The 14,312-nt window shown below is 38.0% G+C and overlaps 1 protein-coding gene across 1 annotated transcript; it reads left to right on the top strand.

Moving 5' to 3' along the window:
- The first annotated feature begins 2,300 nt into the window (after positions 1-2,300).
- Positions 2,301-2,432, top strand: LOC129062204 (thymosin beta-10-like). Its single transcript, XM_054563004.1, has one exon. The coding sequence runs from the start codon at positions 2,301-2,303 to the stop codon at positions 2,430-2,432; it is 132 nt and encodes a 43-aa protein (XP_054418979.1).
- Positions 2,433-14,312: the final 11,880 nt, after the last annotated feature.

Raw genomic sequence — 14,312 nt, forward strand, 5'->3', positions numbered from 1 at the left:
GTGAGAAAGGGGGTGGGGGACAGAACAGCTATATGCAAGGGCAAGAGCCCTGAGCGGCTCCTCTCTGTGACTGCTCCAAGCCTGTTCTGCCACACATATCTCCATCCCAGTCCCTTGCCATTTGCTAAGTGAGGCTGAGCAGTCTGCCACCTTCACTTCTGTGCTGTGACTGAAGGAGCCATGAGTGGCAGGAGGTGGGCTGTGTTTGCAGCCCAGGGGTTACACCAGGCACTCTCACCGAACCCCATGTGCTGCTGCCAGGGGGTCAGAATAGGAACCCACGGCAACTGTCCGCTCCAGTGCCTGTCTGTGCCCACCTACGGGAGGCCGGGCTCACCTCCCCGCCCCCAACCCAGAGCTGCCTTAAAGGAAAACTTCAGCAGAAGGATAAATGATGCGCATGTAACGCATCCATAGGATAGTCCTTGCTTCTTCCTTTCACCAGCTCTGTGCAGTAATATGATCTGCATTTTACAGCTCAGGAAGCTGAGTAGAGAGAGGTTAAGTGACTTGTGTAAAGTCATAGAGCTTGTAAAAAGCAGGGTTGGCATTTAAACCCAGAGTCATCCAGCTTTGAATGGATAACTTTGCACCACATGTGGCCTGGTGAGCCTGCTGAGATGAAAAGCACAGCAGCCAGGGTGCTGGTGGACCCCTGTAGACAAGCTGGACAAATGGTCACGCAGACTGCCTCCCTGACACATGCACACACACACTCACAGACACACACGTTCATAGACACACACTCACACACATTCATAGACATACACATACACATTCATAGAAACACAATCACATACACAAATTTACACACACACTCACACATACACATGTGCATATGAACACATGCACACACACATGTGCTCATACACTCTGTTCTGCTTGCATTTGTTTTGCCCTTACTGAGGTATTTACCCAACACCCAGGTCCACATTTACATATCCATTGATTCTCTGTGACTCTTCTCTCCAATGGAAGTGCAGGGCACCAGGCATGTAATGACACAGACACAACCAAATAATTATTTAGCTGGCAGCTATGACTTTTGCTATTAGATTTTTTTTCCTCTTTTGTTTGTTTGTTTGTTTGGGGCGACCAGAGCAGGACAGGGGATCAGACCTGGTTGAAATTCATGAATGTGAATTGTTGTGACAGCCGGGGTCTCTATGCCTCCATCCTGAATCCATTTTGCTTTGAGGTAATTTGTTTATGCTCAACACAGTGCTTGGCATATAGTAAGAGCTCCTTCAATGCTTCTATCAGAAGAACTTTTGCAAAATATTACTTTTATTACATCATTCTACTGATAAAAAACTTATGATGGCTTTCTCTCTGTCTCCTGCCCCAAGGCTATGCACCCAATTCGCATTCCACCCTGCCCAAATCCAGGAAAGATGTGACATCTTTGTCTCCACCTCCTTATCTTCCTCCAAGGACTTCTCTGGCTGGAATCCCTCATAGCTTCTTCAAGACTAGAAGTTCAAGTCCCACCTCCCCCTTGCAGCTTTCCTTTCCATTCTAGCTCTGGGAGCTTTCCCCCTGGCCTAAACTACTAGGACATACTGTCTGAATAACTCTAGGCATGTAATCACATTCTATCTTATTCTGTCACTTAATACTTTCCTGGATAATGTTTTAAAATTTGTAAACACATCAAGTACCAGGATCATGTAGTAAATGCTTTCTGTGTTACCCAGCATGCTCGCCCGGTGTTAGGAATATAATAATAATATAAAAATATTTTAAATATATTAAATTAAAATTATATTCTAGTCAGAGTTTAACACAGTATATTATTTTTCATTCTTGAAAGTATGAACCCTTGTAGAAAAAAGATTTCTCATAAAAATCCAATGTTATTTTTATTATGTCACTTAAGCATATAAACACAAAACTAAATGTAAACTAATAAAAGCTTAAGGTTCTTAAATCACTATAAAATCCAAACAAATTTATAAAATTAAAAATGTGATAGTATAAACACTGTAAAGTTTAAATTAACAGTATAAATATGTTGCAATGTATATAATGTTTGCTAAAGGCAAATCACGTTGAAGATTCAGAAGTGCTATGACTCAAGTTTTTTGTTTTTGAGCTCAGAGTGACTCATCTTATACCTCTCTCATCTCTGTTCAGTACACAGTATGGCAAAACCTTCATTAGTGCAGTGGGGTATCAGGTCTTTGGGGCCTTATTTAGCCAAGTGGCATTCTTATTATTAAGGCTGTTGATCTCTTGGTGCAGTGAGTGGGAACAAGGACCTCAATTTGGGAGCCAAGGCCAATGATTGTTTTAAGAAAATGGCAGACAAGCCAGACATGGGGGAAATTGCCGGCTGTGATAAGGCCAAGCTGAAGAAGACGAAGATGCAGGAGAACACTCTGTCAGCTAAAGAGACCATTGAGCAGGAGAAGCAGAGTGAAATTTCCTAAGATCCTGGAGGAGTCCCCACTCCTGTTATCTTTGGGACCCCAGTCATGATGTGGAGAAGAAGCTACCTGTAAGATGGACACAAGCAACAAACTGCATTGTGAACGCGGATACTCTGTGCTGATGTCATCGGCCCATGGGTCTCAGAGGGCAACCCCCCATTCGAACTGTCAAATTCTCTGGTTTGCCCTGGGATATTGTAGAAAATTATTTGCATGATAAATAAAAATAAAACACATCTCGTGGGAAAAAAGGACTGTTGTTCTCTTGTTACCTGAGACAAAGTCAAGATGTGATAAAATCGTTTGGCAGTGTTTGGGCTTGTGTGGTCATCCACTGGATCCAGACATACATATGTTAATTTTTTAGAATTATCTTTAAAATTAGAAATTTGAATAAAAATATTCTATAAGAAAGTTTTTAGGCCATCAAGAATCAGTAGATCCCTGGTAGAATCATACTTGACAGTATGATTCCACCACTAATGGCAGAAGAATTATTTAAAGCAGACAAAAATGGTAACATCCTTTTTTTCTTTGCAAGGAAGTCTGTCAAACAGAGATACATCATCCTATTTGGGGAGATTACTAAATATATTATTTAAAAATTATTACTAAAATTAATTTTTTCTCACATAAAACAACACATTTATTATAGAAAATTTAGAAGTCATTCATAAATTCCTTTAAGAAAAGAAACTAAGGCTGTCAGAGTTTTTAAAGATAATTATTGATAGTATAATTAATAATAATATCTTTTCTTCCATTGCTACTAATATCAATAACATGAGCAATGGATACATATTGATTCCAACATGCCAGCAAATACTCAAAGAATGAATTTATATAAATATATAAATTTATTTACTCAGTATAACAGCCTTGTGGTATAGATTCTATTAGTGTTCCTATTATAGTGAACTGAAACCTAAAGAATTTAAGTAACTTTCAAACACATAATTAGTAAGTTGAAGAGCAGGATTATAACTAAAGCAAAATATAACAGTATGTATACAAAACAAGTAAAAGCAAATAGAGGATCACTTATTTTCCTTAATAATACTTTAAACATCTTTTTGTTTTACTGCCAATAATGTTTGAGGATATCAGGTGGGTATATTCCATTATAAAAATGCATCCCATTATTCAACCCACAGTCCGTTGACAGCCTCCTTGGTAGTTTTGATCTGTAACTATTGTAAACCATATTGAGATAAATGTTCTAAATCTTTGAGCATGACCTTACCAGGGTACAACTTTTATTCCTTATTTTACTAAACAATCTAAAAAGAGAAAAAATCCAAAAATCTCAGTGTTCAGAATCAACCATTGTTGTAACTGTTAACTTTATTAACTGGATAAGTTTTTAGTTTCACATAATGTTCAATGATATGTATTTATTTAGCATTCAATCAAATTTTGTTTTCCCTAATGCTAATAGGTGCTTTTTAGCTAAAGTACACAAGAATGAGCTCATACAAAACATAAAGTAACAATTAAAATGTGTCCTAAATTTTAGAAATTAAGAAACCCCCATTCAGCTTCTCCAAACCAGAAACTGCTATTCTCAGTGGGTAGGTAGCACTTCATCAGGTATATTTTTTTGTGTGTTACTGTTCTATTCTCTTACAGATTGTCACAACGCTATCTTTCAATTCTTCTCTAAGTGTTTATTTTTAATTAACTATTATGTTATTAACATCTAGAAGCTTTTCTTATTCTAGGACTCTTCTTTCTCTTCCTCCTTCTCTTTTTCTCCTTCCTTCATACTATCTATTCTGCTTTCATGGAAGTAGTATGTTTCTTTATCCCTCTGGGAATATTAATTATATTTTATTTTAAGTGTTTCTCCTATTTCTTGTGTTATCTCTCATTATGTGGCGTGGGTATAAGTAGGTTAAAGGACTGTGTCAAAATGTCCTTGAGTATAGCAAGCAGACTACAAGAATGTGTAAAGCATGATGGTCAGCACCTTAGATTGTGCCTACATGCGCTGTGCCATTGTGACATACTTTTGAGTCAATAAAGCCACTATGATAATCATAACCCACATGTCCTTTTCCACATGAACTGTAAACATACTTTTACCCACCCCTGTATCAAGTTGCTTGTTTCGTATCTTTTATTTTAGAGGATACTTTAGTGTCAATTTCTTTTTTTTAAATTGTATTTTAATTTATTTTTTCAAATACAATTGTCTCTGCCTCCCCCACACCACTTTCCCTTGCCCCCTCTCTCTTTCCCTCCCTCAGCTCTTCCCCTTTGGTTTTGTCCATGAGTCCTTGCTATATGCTCCTTGACTTTCCCCTTCCCTTCCTTTTCCCCGCCACCCCCTCCTTCCCTCTTGTCTCTGTCAATTTCTATTTATTATTCAGCACTAACAAGTTTATTTTAAAATAATGGATTTTCCTAAAATTGCCACAGAATTTTATGCATATTTGTGGCAGGCTCTACTATAGGGTAACCTATATAAAATGTTAATATCTGGAAGTTTTTATCCTGGGTCTGTAGATTTACTTCAAAGAAGATTCTTGTAAGTGCTTCCATGGTTGAAGAAGTTGATTGGCTGGGTGGGGTCAGGATGTGAAACCAGTGCAAAGACAGAATTTCAACCAATCTCCCTGATTTATACCTCACATCTTGTAGTTTTTTAATCTATTGTCTACTATTCTGAGATTTTCTGGGTTTCTGTAAGGTGAGGTGGCTTGTCTCTCCTTGGTATTCCTATTTCTGTTTGAGTTCAAATTTATTTTTTATTCATTCACTTTTTATTTTCACATATTCTGGTTGTGACATAACACATGTCCTGCATTCACTGAATACAAGCCTTGTGTGTCTGCCTCTTGTTTGGGTATGTGTGTGTGTCTTGATATCCGAAATCTGTAACCACTTACATCTAAATTGTAACCATATTTTTAAAGGTTTTTTTCCTAGAGAAAGAAAGAAGACTTAAGAGGGCACTCTTGAGTTAGGGCTAGTGGTCCTTGACTCTAGACCTCAGAAACAATTCAGACAGAGAACAAAATAATTAATTACTTGATGAGATCATTTTTTTCCTCTGTGGCATTACCTATAAAATTTTCTATTAGAGTGTTTCACTGTGCCTTATCAACATTTTACCTACATTTCAAGCCCATGATTAAATGCCATTTCCTCCATGAAGCCATCTCTAATCATTGTAAATAATAATCAGCTTTTCATTCTCTGAACTACATAACATGATACACTATTTTCTTATAGTGGTTATTCATTTTATACCCTGAATTGTAATTATGTATGTGTGTCTCCCACAGGAACATTTTCTGATGAATTTATTATTTCTTCTATTCTTAAGGAATGGGTTCTTATCTTACTCATCTTTGAATTGCTCATGGCTTGTAGCAGTGTTTGAAGAGGAGCACGTACACAATAAATGTTAGATAAATGTATAAATTTATACAGATTGCAACAATTCTTGCTCCTGGAAATGTGAAAGGCACATTTTGAGGTATCCTATTTTGCCATCATTTGGAATGTTTACAAAGAGTAAAGCAAATGCACTTCTTCACCTAAGTGTCTTGTGCTCTGAGACTTGAGCATGAACTATCAAGTTATATCACAAAGTTCCTTTGAAAGTCTTCAGTGAAGTTGTTCCCTTCTTAGCAATAATCACATCAAGGAGCTGGGCAGCTTCTTCTAAAACATGACTGTAGGCAAACTTGAATTTGTTACTTTCCTGATGAATTTTCTTCCTCACCTTTCCTCAGTTATACCAATAGGAGTTCCGGCTGAATACTGAGAAAAAAAATTATTAATTTCTTAACAGATTCAGATTTAAATGTTGACTCTATCACTAATGGGCTGGACCATGATGGGCAAGTTAGCAAATCTTTCTTCACCTAAACATCCTTTTGTATAAAATGGAGAAAACATTATCTTCCACAAGGTTGTTGTAAAGGTGAAATTTTTTAAAGAAGTGAAGTTCTTAGAACAGAAAAGACATGGAGTAAATCTTCTGTCCTAAGATATTCATTCCATTTTTTCAGGAATATTAGCATTTAAAAAAAAGATTTTATTTATTTATTTTTAGAGAGAGAGTGGAAGGGAAGGAGAGAGGGAAATATTAATGTGTGGTTGCCTCTCACATGCCCCCTACTGGGGACCTGGTCTGTAACCCAGACATGTGCCCTGAATGGGAATTGAACTGGTGACACTTTGGTTCACAGGCTGGCGCTTAGTCCACTGAGCCACACCAGCCAGGGTGGAATATTTGCATTTTTAAATCAGATCCATTGCAAGAGTGATACTTAACTTGAAAGAAGACATTTTTGTTGTGACATCTCATGATTTTTGTATCAAGAACTTCAGGAAGCTTTTAAAAACATGCCATGTTAAAGCACCTACAAGTATGGAATCACTTCCCATGCCCTCAATTCTCAAGGGAGAAAGAATCTAGGGAGATATGGCTCCGAGTGCTGAGGTTAAGCACAGAAACCACCTGTTCTCAAATTTGCTGGGAATTATTTTGAGAATGTCCATGGTGAGCAGACAAATTTTACTTCCCATCTTTGTCCCACTTTCAAAGTTTATCCTAGCACATAATAAAAGAATGTTTTTCAGGACATCTGTTCTAAATACAAATTTTCTCTGCCTTTTTGAAGTTTGTCAGTCCCCAAATGATGAAAGATTGAAGTATGGGCACTGGAGTTGTGCTATTTCGAACACGCCGAAGAGCACAGAGGGTTTGGGAAAGCAGAACTTGGCAAGATGCATCTGGCTTCCACCAAAATCAGCCAGGCTTCCCCCCCATCCTCCGGCATGTCTTCAGACAGTTGTCAGTCAGTCATTTGTTCTAGTGTCTACAGTCTTTTCCTGCATGAAGGTGAAATGGATTGTTCTCCTTTTGTAAAGCCCTTTGGCAGTGAGAAAAATCTATCCTTCCAGATCTTCACTAGTTAATGCTAGTGACTAATAAACTCATTCTTTTTGTCTCAAAGTCAAGACAATTGAAGTTTTAGATATGGCAAAAGGGAAATGTTACTTTATAACAGCAAAGCCTGTCAAAATCGGGTGTGGGGGGTGGGGTGGGCGGGGAAGGGTGGAGATTCTTCATTTGAATAATTCATTAGAGTAACAATGCTCTTTTGAGAAGGGTGAAATGCTACAAAAGGGAAGTGATGTTTATTGATGCCTACTGTTCACAAGGGACTGAGGATAAACTATTTGGTGCCATCTGTTCCCTGGTCCTCTGAGGAAGGTGTTAATACTTAATTTCCAAAATTAATAAAGTAGCCCAGCAAGATGAAAATTTCCATAAAATAATAAGAACTCAGTAGGAATCAAGACAGGAACTCTTTTCTGAGTATAGCATACGCTCTTCTGGAGTGGAATGGACCAGAAGATCCACAGAGAATATCACAAACAAACATTTTGGGTTGGTGCTAACTCCAGCTGTCTATCATCCCTGTGGCCGACTGGCCTCTTGCCACCCCTGGTATTGCAGACCTCTTGCTAGCCTTTCTTCTTTTTCCTGGAAGCTGAGTTGTAGCACAGCTCACTAAGAGTGTAGGAGGATCCTTTTCCTTTCTTTTTTCCTCTTCTACCTCCTCACAAGGAAAACATGTTTTCTCCTGGAGAGAAAAGATAGCTTTGTCACCATCTGGTCTGACTCCAGAGTTCCCATATTGCAGAAATTAAAAAGACAGAGCTCTCAAAGATTCCATTTGCTGTCATGTGTGGCTCCTATCATCGCAGACTCAGAGCGCCCATGAGAAAGAATCGTCACCCAGGAAGGTTCCTAGGCAGTCAGACTAAGCTTAGCAGCGTGCAGGCCTTCTCTGTCTGAGGTCATACGTATGGATCAGCTTTTCTTGTTCTTCTCAGACCAAGTCTCAGAGGCTGCTGGCCAGACGGATATAGGAAGGGAACTCACCACAATGTTCAGCTGCTGGTTGCAGGAGAAAACGTCTCTCCCTCAGCCTTCAGAAAACTCCAAATGTTGTTCACATCTGCCAAGCTGGCAGATGTGGTTCTTCCTGGTCCAAGTTGGGCTTCTGTGATGGATTCAGAGCTTCAGTGTATCCTTTCTGGTTACCTTGAGCCAGGCATTGGCACAGGGCAGTATCACCAGGAAATGGGCATTTTTGTGCCATTTGTGAAAATTAACTTCCCTAATTAACTTGCTCATACAAATGCACACGGGATGAAGACATTAGGATGATTACCTAGAAAATTACTACCTTGATACAGTCTCTCCCATGCCCCTTTTTGCCTCTTAAATGTGCCAAGAACAGAATTGCTCTGATGGCATTGTCAGATCTCTGAGGACAAATAACTGACGAACAAAGGATGTTGCCACACGTTGGCTTCTGTAAACCTCGTTTTTGCTCATGGATTCTGCTCAGCATGGGGTGGCCAAAAAATGATTTTCTCCATCCAGAGGGGAGCACTGGAGAGGATCAGAATTACTTCTTGTTTCATATTCAAGCACCTTCTTGAGCACCAGGCTACATAGTCATTACTGCTAAATGAGTTTTGCATGAATTAGGACCACTAGAAGGGTCCTCTGGGGGCACCAGCAGGAGGCCTACATTTCAGAAACAAGAGGTTATAAAGTTTCATTTGTTTACTCAGCCTACAAATGCAGCTTTATTATTGTTTTATGAACCTGAATATCTCCATGCGCAGCCTCAAGATTATGAAACTTTTCTAGGTTAGGGAGTTTTACTCCTTCGCTTTGAAATTCCCTATGCATAAGTATTGGTCATTCTTATCAGGATCAAGTATTTCTAGAAAATTTCCATCTTTTCAGTGGTTTCACCTTAATCATATCATATGAATGGGTTACTCTGGCAATAAAACGTATTCTTTTCTTCAAATTTCGTTCTATGTTCTTTGCTAGGTCAGGTGTGAAGAGAAGTCAAAAGATATGGGGTGTGGTTCAGTGTTATTAATACATGGGGATAATGGTATGTGCTTCCTGCAAAAAAAAATAGAGGTAAATTTGTATTCTGAGAGTTTAAATAATGGTTTTCAACTCTGTTACACTTTAGATTCATCCAGGGTGTTTTTAAAATATGCCAATGCCTGAGTCCCACATCAGACCAATTAAATTAATATCTTTGAACAGTGGGGTCAAGATACCTCTAAAGTTTCCCAGATGATGCTAATGCCAGCCAGAATTGAAATCTATTTATTCCTTGCTTTTATAAATATATATGAATCACCTCTTTTATGCAAGACCCTATTCTAGAAGCTGATGGTATAGCAGTGAACAAATCAGACAAAAATCCCTGCCTTCACAGAGCTCATATGCTAATGAATTTTGGCTGAGGACAAATAAGATAAATAAAAAAATATTCAGTGTATATAAGATGGTGACAAGTGCTGAGGATAAAAATAAAAGAAGGAAGGGAGATACCACATAGGAGGAGGTGGTATTGCAATATTGCACAGTATCCCAAAGTGGCTTGAAGGAGGTGGGGGGAAGGGTCTCTGGGCAGAGGACATAGCAAATGACAACGGTCCTGAAGTGGCAGCATGGCTGTTCTAAGAAAAACAAGGGAATTAAAAGAGAGTGTTACTGGTGGTCTAAACTAACAAAACCCACACTAGGTATAAGATGAACTATTTGTGGGAGTAAACTAAGAGACTACGGGTAAATGTGTGACTAATGAATCTGAGAATATTCTGATTCAAAACAAGGTGATCTGGCTATAATCTTAAGGATGCAAGCAGGGATGTGATGATAGTTTAATAAACTGAGATAGAATATTTTCAGTTTTAGACTGTTTGGAGAAAGGAGGTAAGAGTAGGAGATAGGTCAGTCTAGCGAACAATGTAAGGAAGGCAAAGGAAGCAAAACTGAGAATGGATCTCTGTGCATTTGTAGAGGATGAGGTGGAGTACAAGGATGTGTGGGTCAGGAGAGATAATGACAGGTATGTGATTAGCTTTTTTTTATTATTTAAGCATTTTTTATTGTTATTCTATTATAGTTGTCTCAATTCTTCCCCCCTCACCCTCCTCCATCCATCCCATCCCATCCCCTACTCCCACAGTCAATTCCCACACCGTTGTCCATGTCCATGGGTTATTCATACATATTCGTTGTTTAGGCCCTTCCCCTTCTTTCCACCATTATTGTCCCACCCTACTCCCCTCTGGTCATTTTCAGTCTGTTCCATGTTTCCATGCCTGTGGTTCTATTTTATTCATTAGCTTATTTTGTTCATTAAATTCCTCTTATAGGTGACATCATATGGTATTTGTTTTTTTGCAGACAGTCTTATTTCACTTAGCACAATATTCTCCAGTTCCATTCATGCTGTTGTAAAAGGTAGGCATTCCTTCTTTCTTTCTGCTGTGTAGTATTCTATTGTGTAAATGTACCAGTTTTTTGATCCACTTATTTACTAATGGGCACTTAAGCTGTTTCCAGCACTTGGTTATTGTAAATAACACTGCTATGAACATAAGGATGCCTAAGTTCTTTTGAACTGGTGATTTGGGGTTAACATTTTAATCACACAATTGACAATAATCATCATTGTCAGTCAATATTCTTCAAGATAACTTTTAAAAAATGTCACCTTGTAATATATCTAACTCACTGGGGATGGTTATGTTGATAAGCTAGTGTGAACATATTATATTTTATATAAGTAAAGTAATTGCAGTTTGGATTCTAAATATCAGTCTAAGTGAACTTTGTATGAGCTAGTTTCCCTGGGTCAGATCAATCCAGCCTTAAACACTAAAAGGGTAAGGCCTGTAAAGCTGTGGATGTGGGACAGTGAATTTTGGACAGGACAAAGGCCTCTTTGTCAGATTTCCTTTCTAGCTGTTGAGGTTGAGTTGCCATGTGACATTCATCTTTTCTATCCAAAGGTTCAATATCCTATTCAACCCCTAGCTTGCTGCTTGGCTGTTGTTTTTCTTTAGCATAAGTCAGAATAATACCTGATATTTTATCTGTCTCTTACAGATAAAATGAAAATCAGGTGTGATAATATATATTAAAGTAACTTTAAATGTTGAAATGGTGTGTAAAATAAAACATTTATAAACAATGATAAGAGTAAACCCAGGTTAGAGGAAAGTCAGGGATTTGTTAAAGCCGTGTTGCATGTACTATATCTATAGATTGGATGTAAAGTCTCTTGTAGATAAATATATTTTCATTTAAAAATGAATTCTATGTGTATAGATACATTATGAAAAGTGACATAAACAAAGAAAGTCATTTCAAAACGAAGTCAGAACTGTCACTCTAGAGGAACTGCCTTGTACAACTTGTTGCATGAATCTATGGACTGCGGCAGACCTTTGGACTGAGCTAAAACTATAATTGCTTCTAAAACCAGCAGGAAAGTGGGCATCTTGACCACAGGAATGGATGATTATGGACTCTCCATCTGAAGACAGGACCAGTAACCAGCAATGTATAGCCGAGAGTGGTTCAGCTTATTAAGTCCAATAAAAAGTCTTTTTTTTTTTCACATAACTATTCCTTTCCTCTTCTCAAAAAAACCCCTTTCCTTCACCCTGTAATCAAGACATTGTTTGGGTTTCTGTCTGAATAGGTGCTGCCAAGGTTGCAATTCTTTGATCCCAAATAAACACTTGTTGCCTTTCATTTTGGCTTTTTAATTTGTGATTAACAATACAAAAAAATCTAAAAGGCTAACCCAACAAAATAATAATTGTGGTTATATCATGGTAATAGAAGATTAAGTTATTCTTTTATTACATAAATGCCATTTTTATGTTTATTCACATAAAATATAGATATTAACATCTATATATTCTAAATATTCAATAGCATATATTATGAAATGATGAATTTAGTTTTAAAAGAACCTCACCTATTGTGTATTTACCACCCCAAGTCAAGTATCCTTCCATCACCCTTTATCCCCCTATACTACAGATGATGTGTTGTGGAATCGTGCACCTGAAACCTGCATAATTTTGTTAACTTTTTATGCAGTGGTTGAATAAATGGAGTGTTTGAGTTGATACCACTGGTAATGAGCTGGGTGATCTGGGGCATGAATCAGAATTTTCAGATATCAGTCAAGAGAAGCAGCATCCCAGGGCTGAGCGGCCAGGATCTGACTGCCTTTTGAACATACTCTCGAACTGAGAAAACCATGGGCTGTTCCAGACTCCATATTTCTGTCAGAACTCAGAGGTTTCAAAGAGACATTTTGTATACTTTTTTCCTTCTGAAAATGTCAACAATTCCTTCAGAAAACAAAAGAAAATATTGAATCAAAACCCAGACAGATGAATGAACTCTCAGACTAATAAGTTAGGCAGGTAGTAAAGACTTCTTGAGTTCAGCTAAGGAATAATTGGTACAAGAACTTGGCTGGGTCAAATAAAGTCGCTTCCCTTCTAGGAAGTTTTCTAACTAGGACATAATCCAGCCATGAAAAGAGTCTGGGAGAATGAGAAGGAAGGAAAAGGGAATGAATTACAACCTTTCATCTACTGTGAAAAGCAGTCCTTATGTCAGTTACCAGAGCCATTAGTGATAAAGACTACCAGCCAGGGCAAACCTGTAGTCAAAGCTAAATTGATTGGCTTGCTGCAGCAAGGGAGAACAGACATTATTGGGGAGCTGTGTGGTATCTCAAAAGGGAGCAGATAGGGAAGGATTCTTACAGAATTGAGGGGGCTAGAGTGACCCATATGATGGTCTTGGCAGAGATTGGTTAGAATTCATAGATTACAGTGTTGTTTGCTCAGTGGTCTAATCTCTAGAACACCTGAATCTATGCATGATTACCACAAGGTCAGTTTTTCTCTAGTCATATAGAGCTTATGGGCCAGAATGACCTGGTGTTAAAAAAAAAAAAAATTAGAGTTTACAGTTTTCTTCTATATTATGTTTTAGTGTAGTCAATCTTTTTGTGAGTCATAATATAGTTCTGCAAATTATGACTTCTGTTTCAATTCCTTTGGGTAAACATATTTTAGAGGAGAAGTAGGGAATTGGAAAGTGCAGGAAGAAATGGAGAATAAACAAGCATTTGAACATCCAGTATGTGCAAAGAGATAATGCTTATAAATGTACATATGCTTCTCTTTGTTCATTTTAGTATCCTTCTATTGATCTTTAACAACTTGTTTTCCATCAGGAACAAAACAATAAACTCAAGGAAATTTTTTTTCTGGGGTTAAGATAGGGCTTTCTTCTCATTTCTTGGTCTTTTTTAGAAGTCAGATGTTGAACAAACCTCTCCACTTCCCAATTGCACAATCAGCCATGTAGTACTGGGCTTTTTCTTTGCTTCCCATTGATATCAAGAAACAGAATGCAGCCATCATGCAGATGCCCAATGGGGACTTTGTATCCAAATGGTCCTAAGACTTCCTGGTCTGGGTCTATTCTCACTTCTAAGAGACATGCACTCCATGAATAAATCACTGTATCTTTGATAAGCAGCAGACTTTCATTCTCCTATCAAATATTTTACCCATTGGGTCAGAAAGCATGACCTATGAAATTGACCTTGCACAAATTTTCCCATGCCTTCTTCAAAGCTGGCATGAGATGTGTCAGGGACTCAGCTACTCCATATTCCTCCAGGCTGTTCATTTAATGCAAAAAAAAAAAAAAATGAAGATACAATTGGCATTTCGACAGCTTTTTGTTAGACTTTCTTTATCCTTAGAAACACCCCAGAGCCATAAATGGTAGTGTGGAAACTGATTCTGATCTTGTAAATAGAGGTGAAAAAAGAACTTGCCTGAAGGCTCAGACTGGAGACAGAATTGGAGTCTAGAACACACACTCACTGTCAGATTCCCATTCTCTCCTTAGGCCTCTCAATTTAAATGTCACACTCTAGCCCTTGTTTTTTTTCTTAGATACAATCACTGAGAATTATGGTG

The sequence above is a fragment of the Pteronotus mesoamericanus genome, unplaced genomic scaffold (genome assembly GCF_021234165.1).
Source record: "Pteronotus mesoamericanus isolate MK-2021 breed Mesoamerican mustached bat unplaced genomic scaffold, CSHL_Meso_final scaffold_705, whole genome shotgun sequence".
Taxonomy (NCBI): domain Eukaryota; kingdom Metazoa; phylum Chordata; class Mammalia; order Chiroptera; family Mormoopidae; genus Pteronotus; species Pteronotus mesoamericanus.

What these genes read in the sequence shown, in the direction of transcription:
- LOC129062204 (XM_054563004.1), top strand. Translation starts at nt 2,301, where the DNA reads ATGGCAGACAAGCCAGACATGGGGGAAATTGCCGGCTGTGATAAGGCC.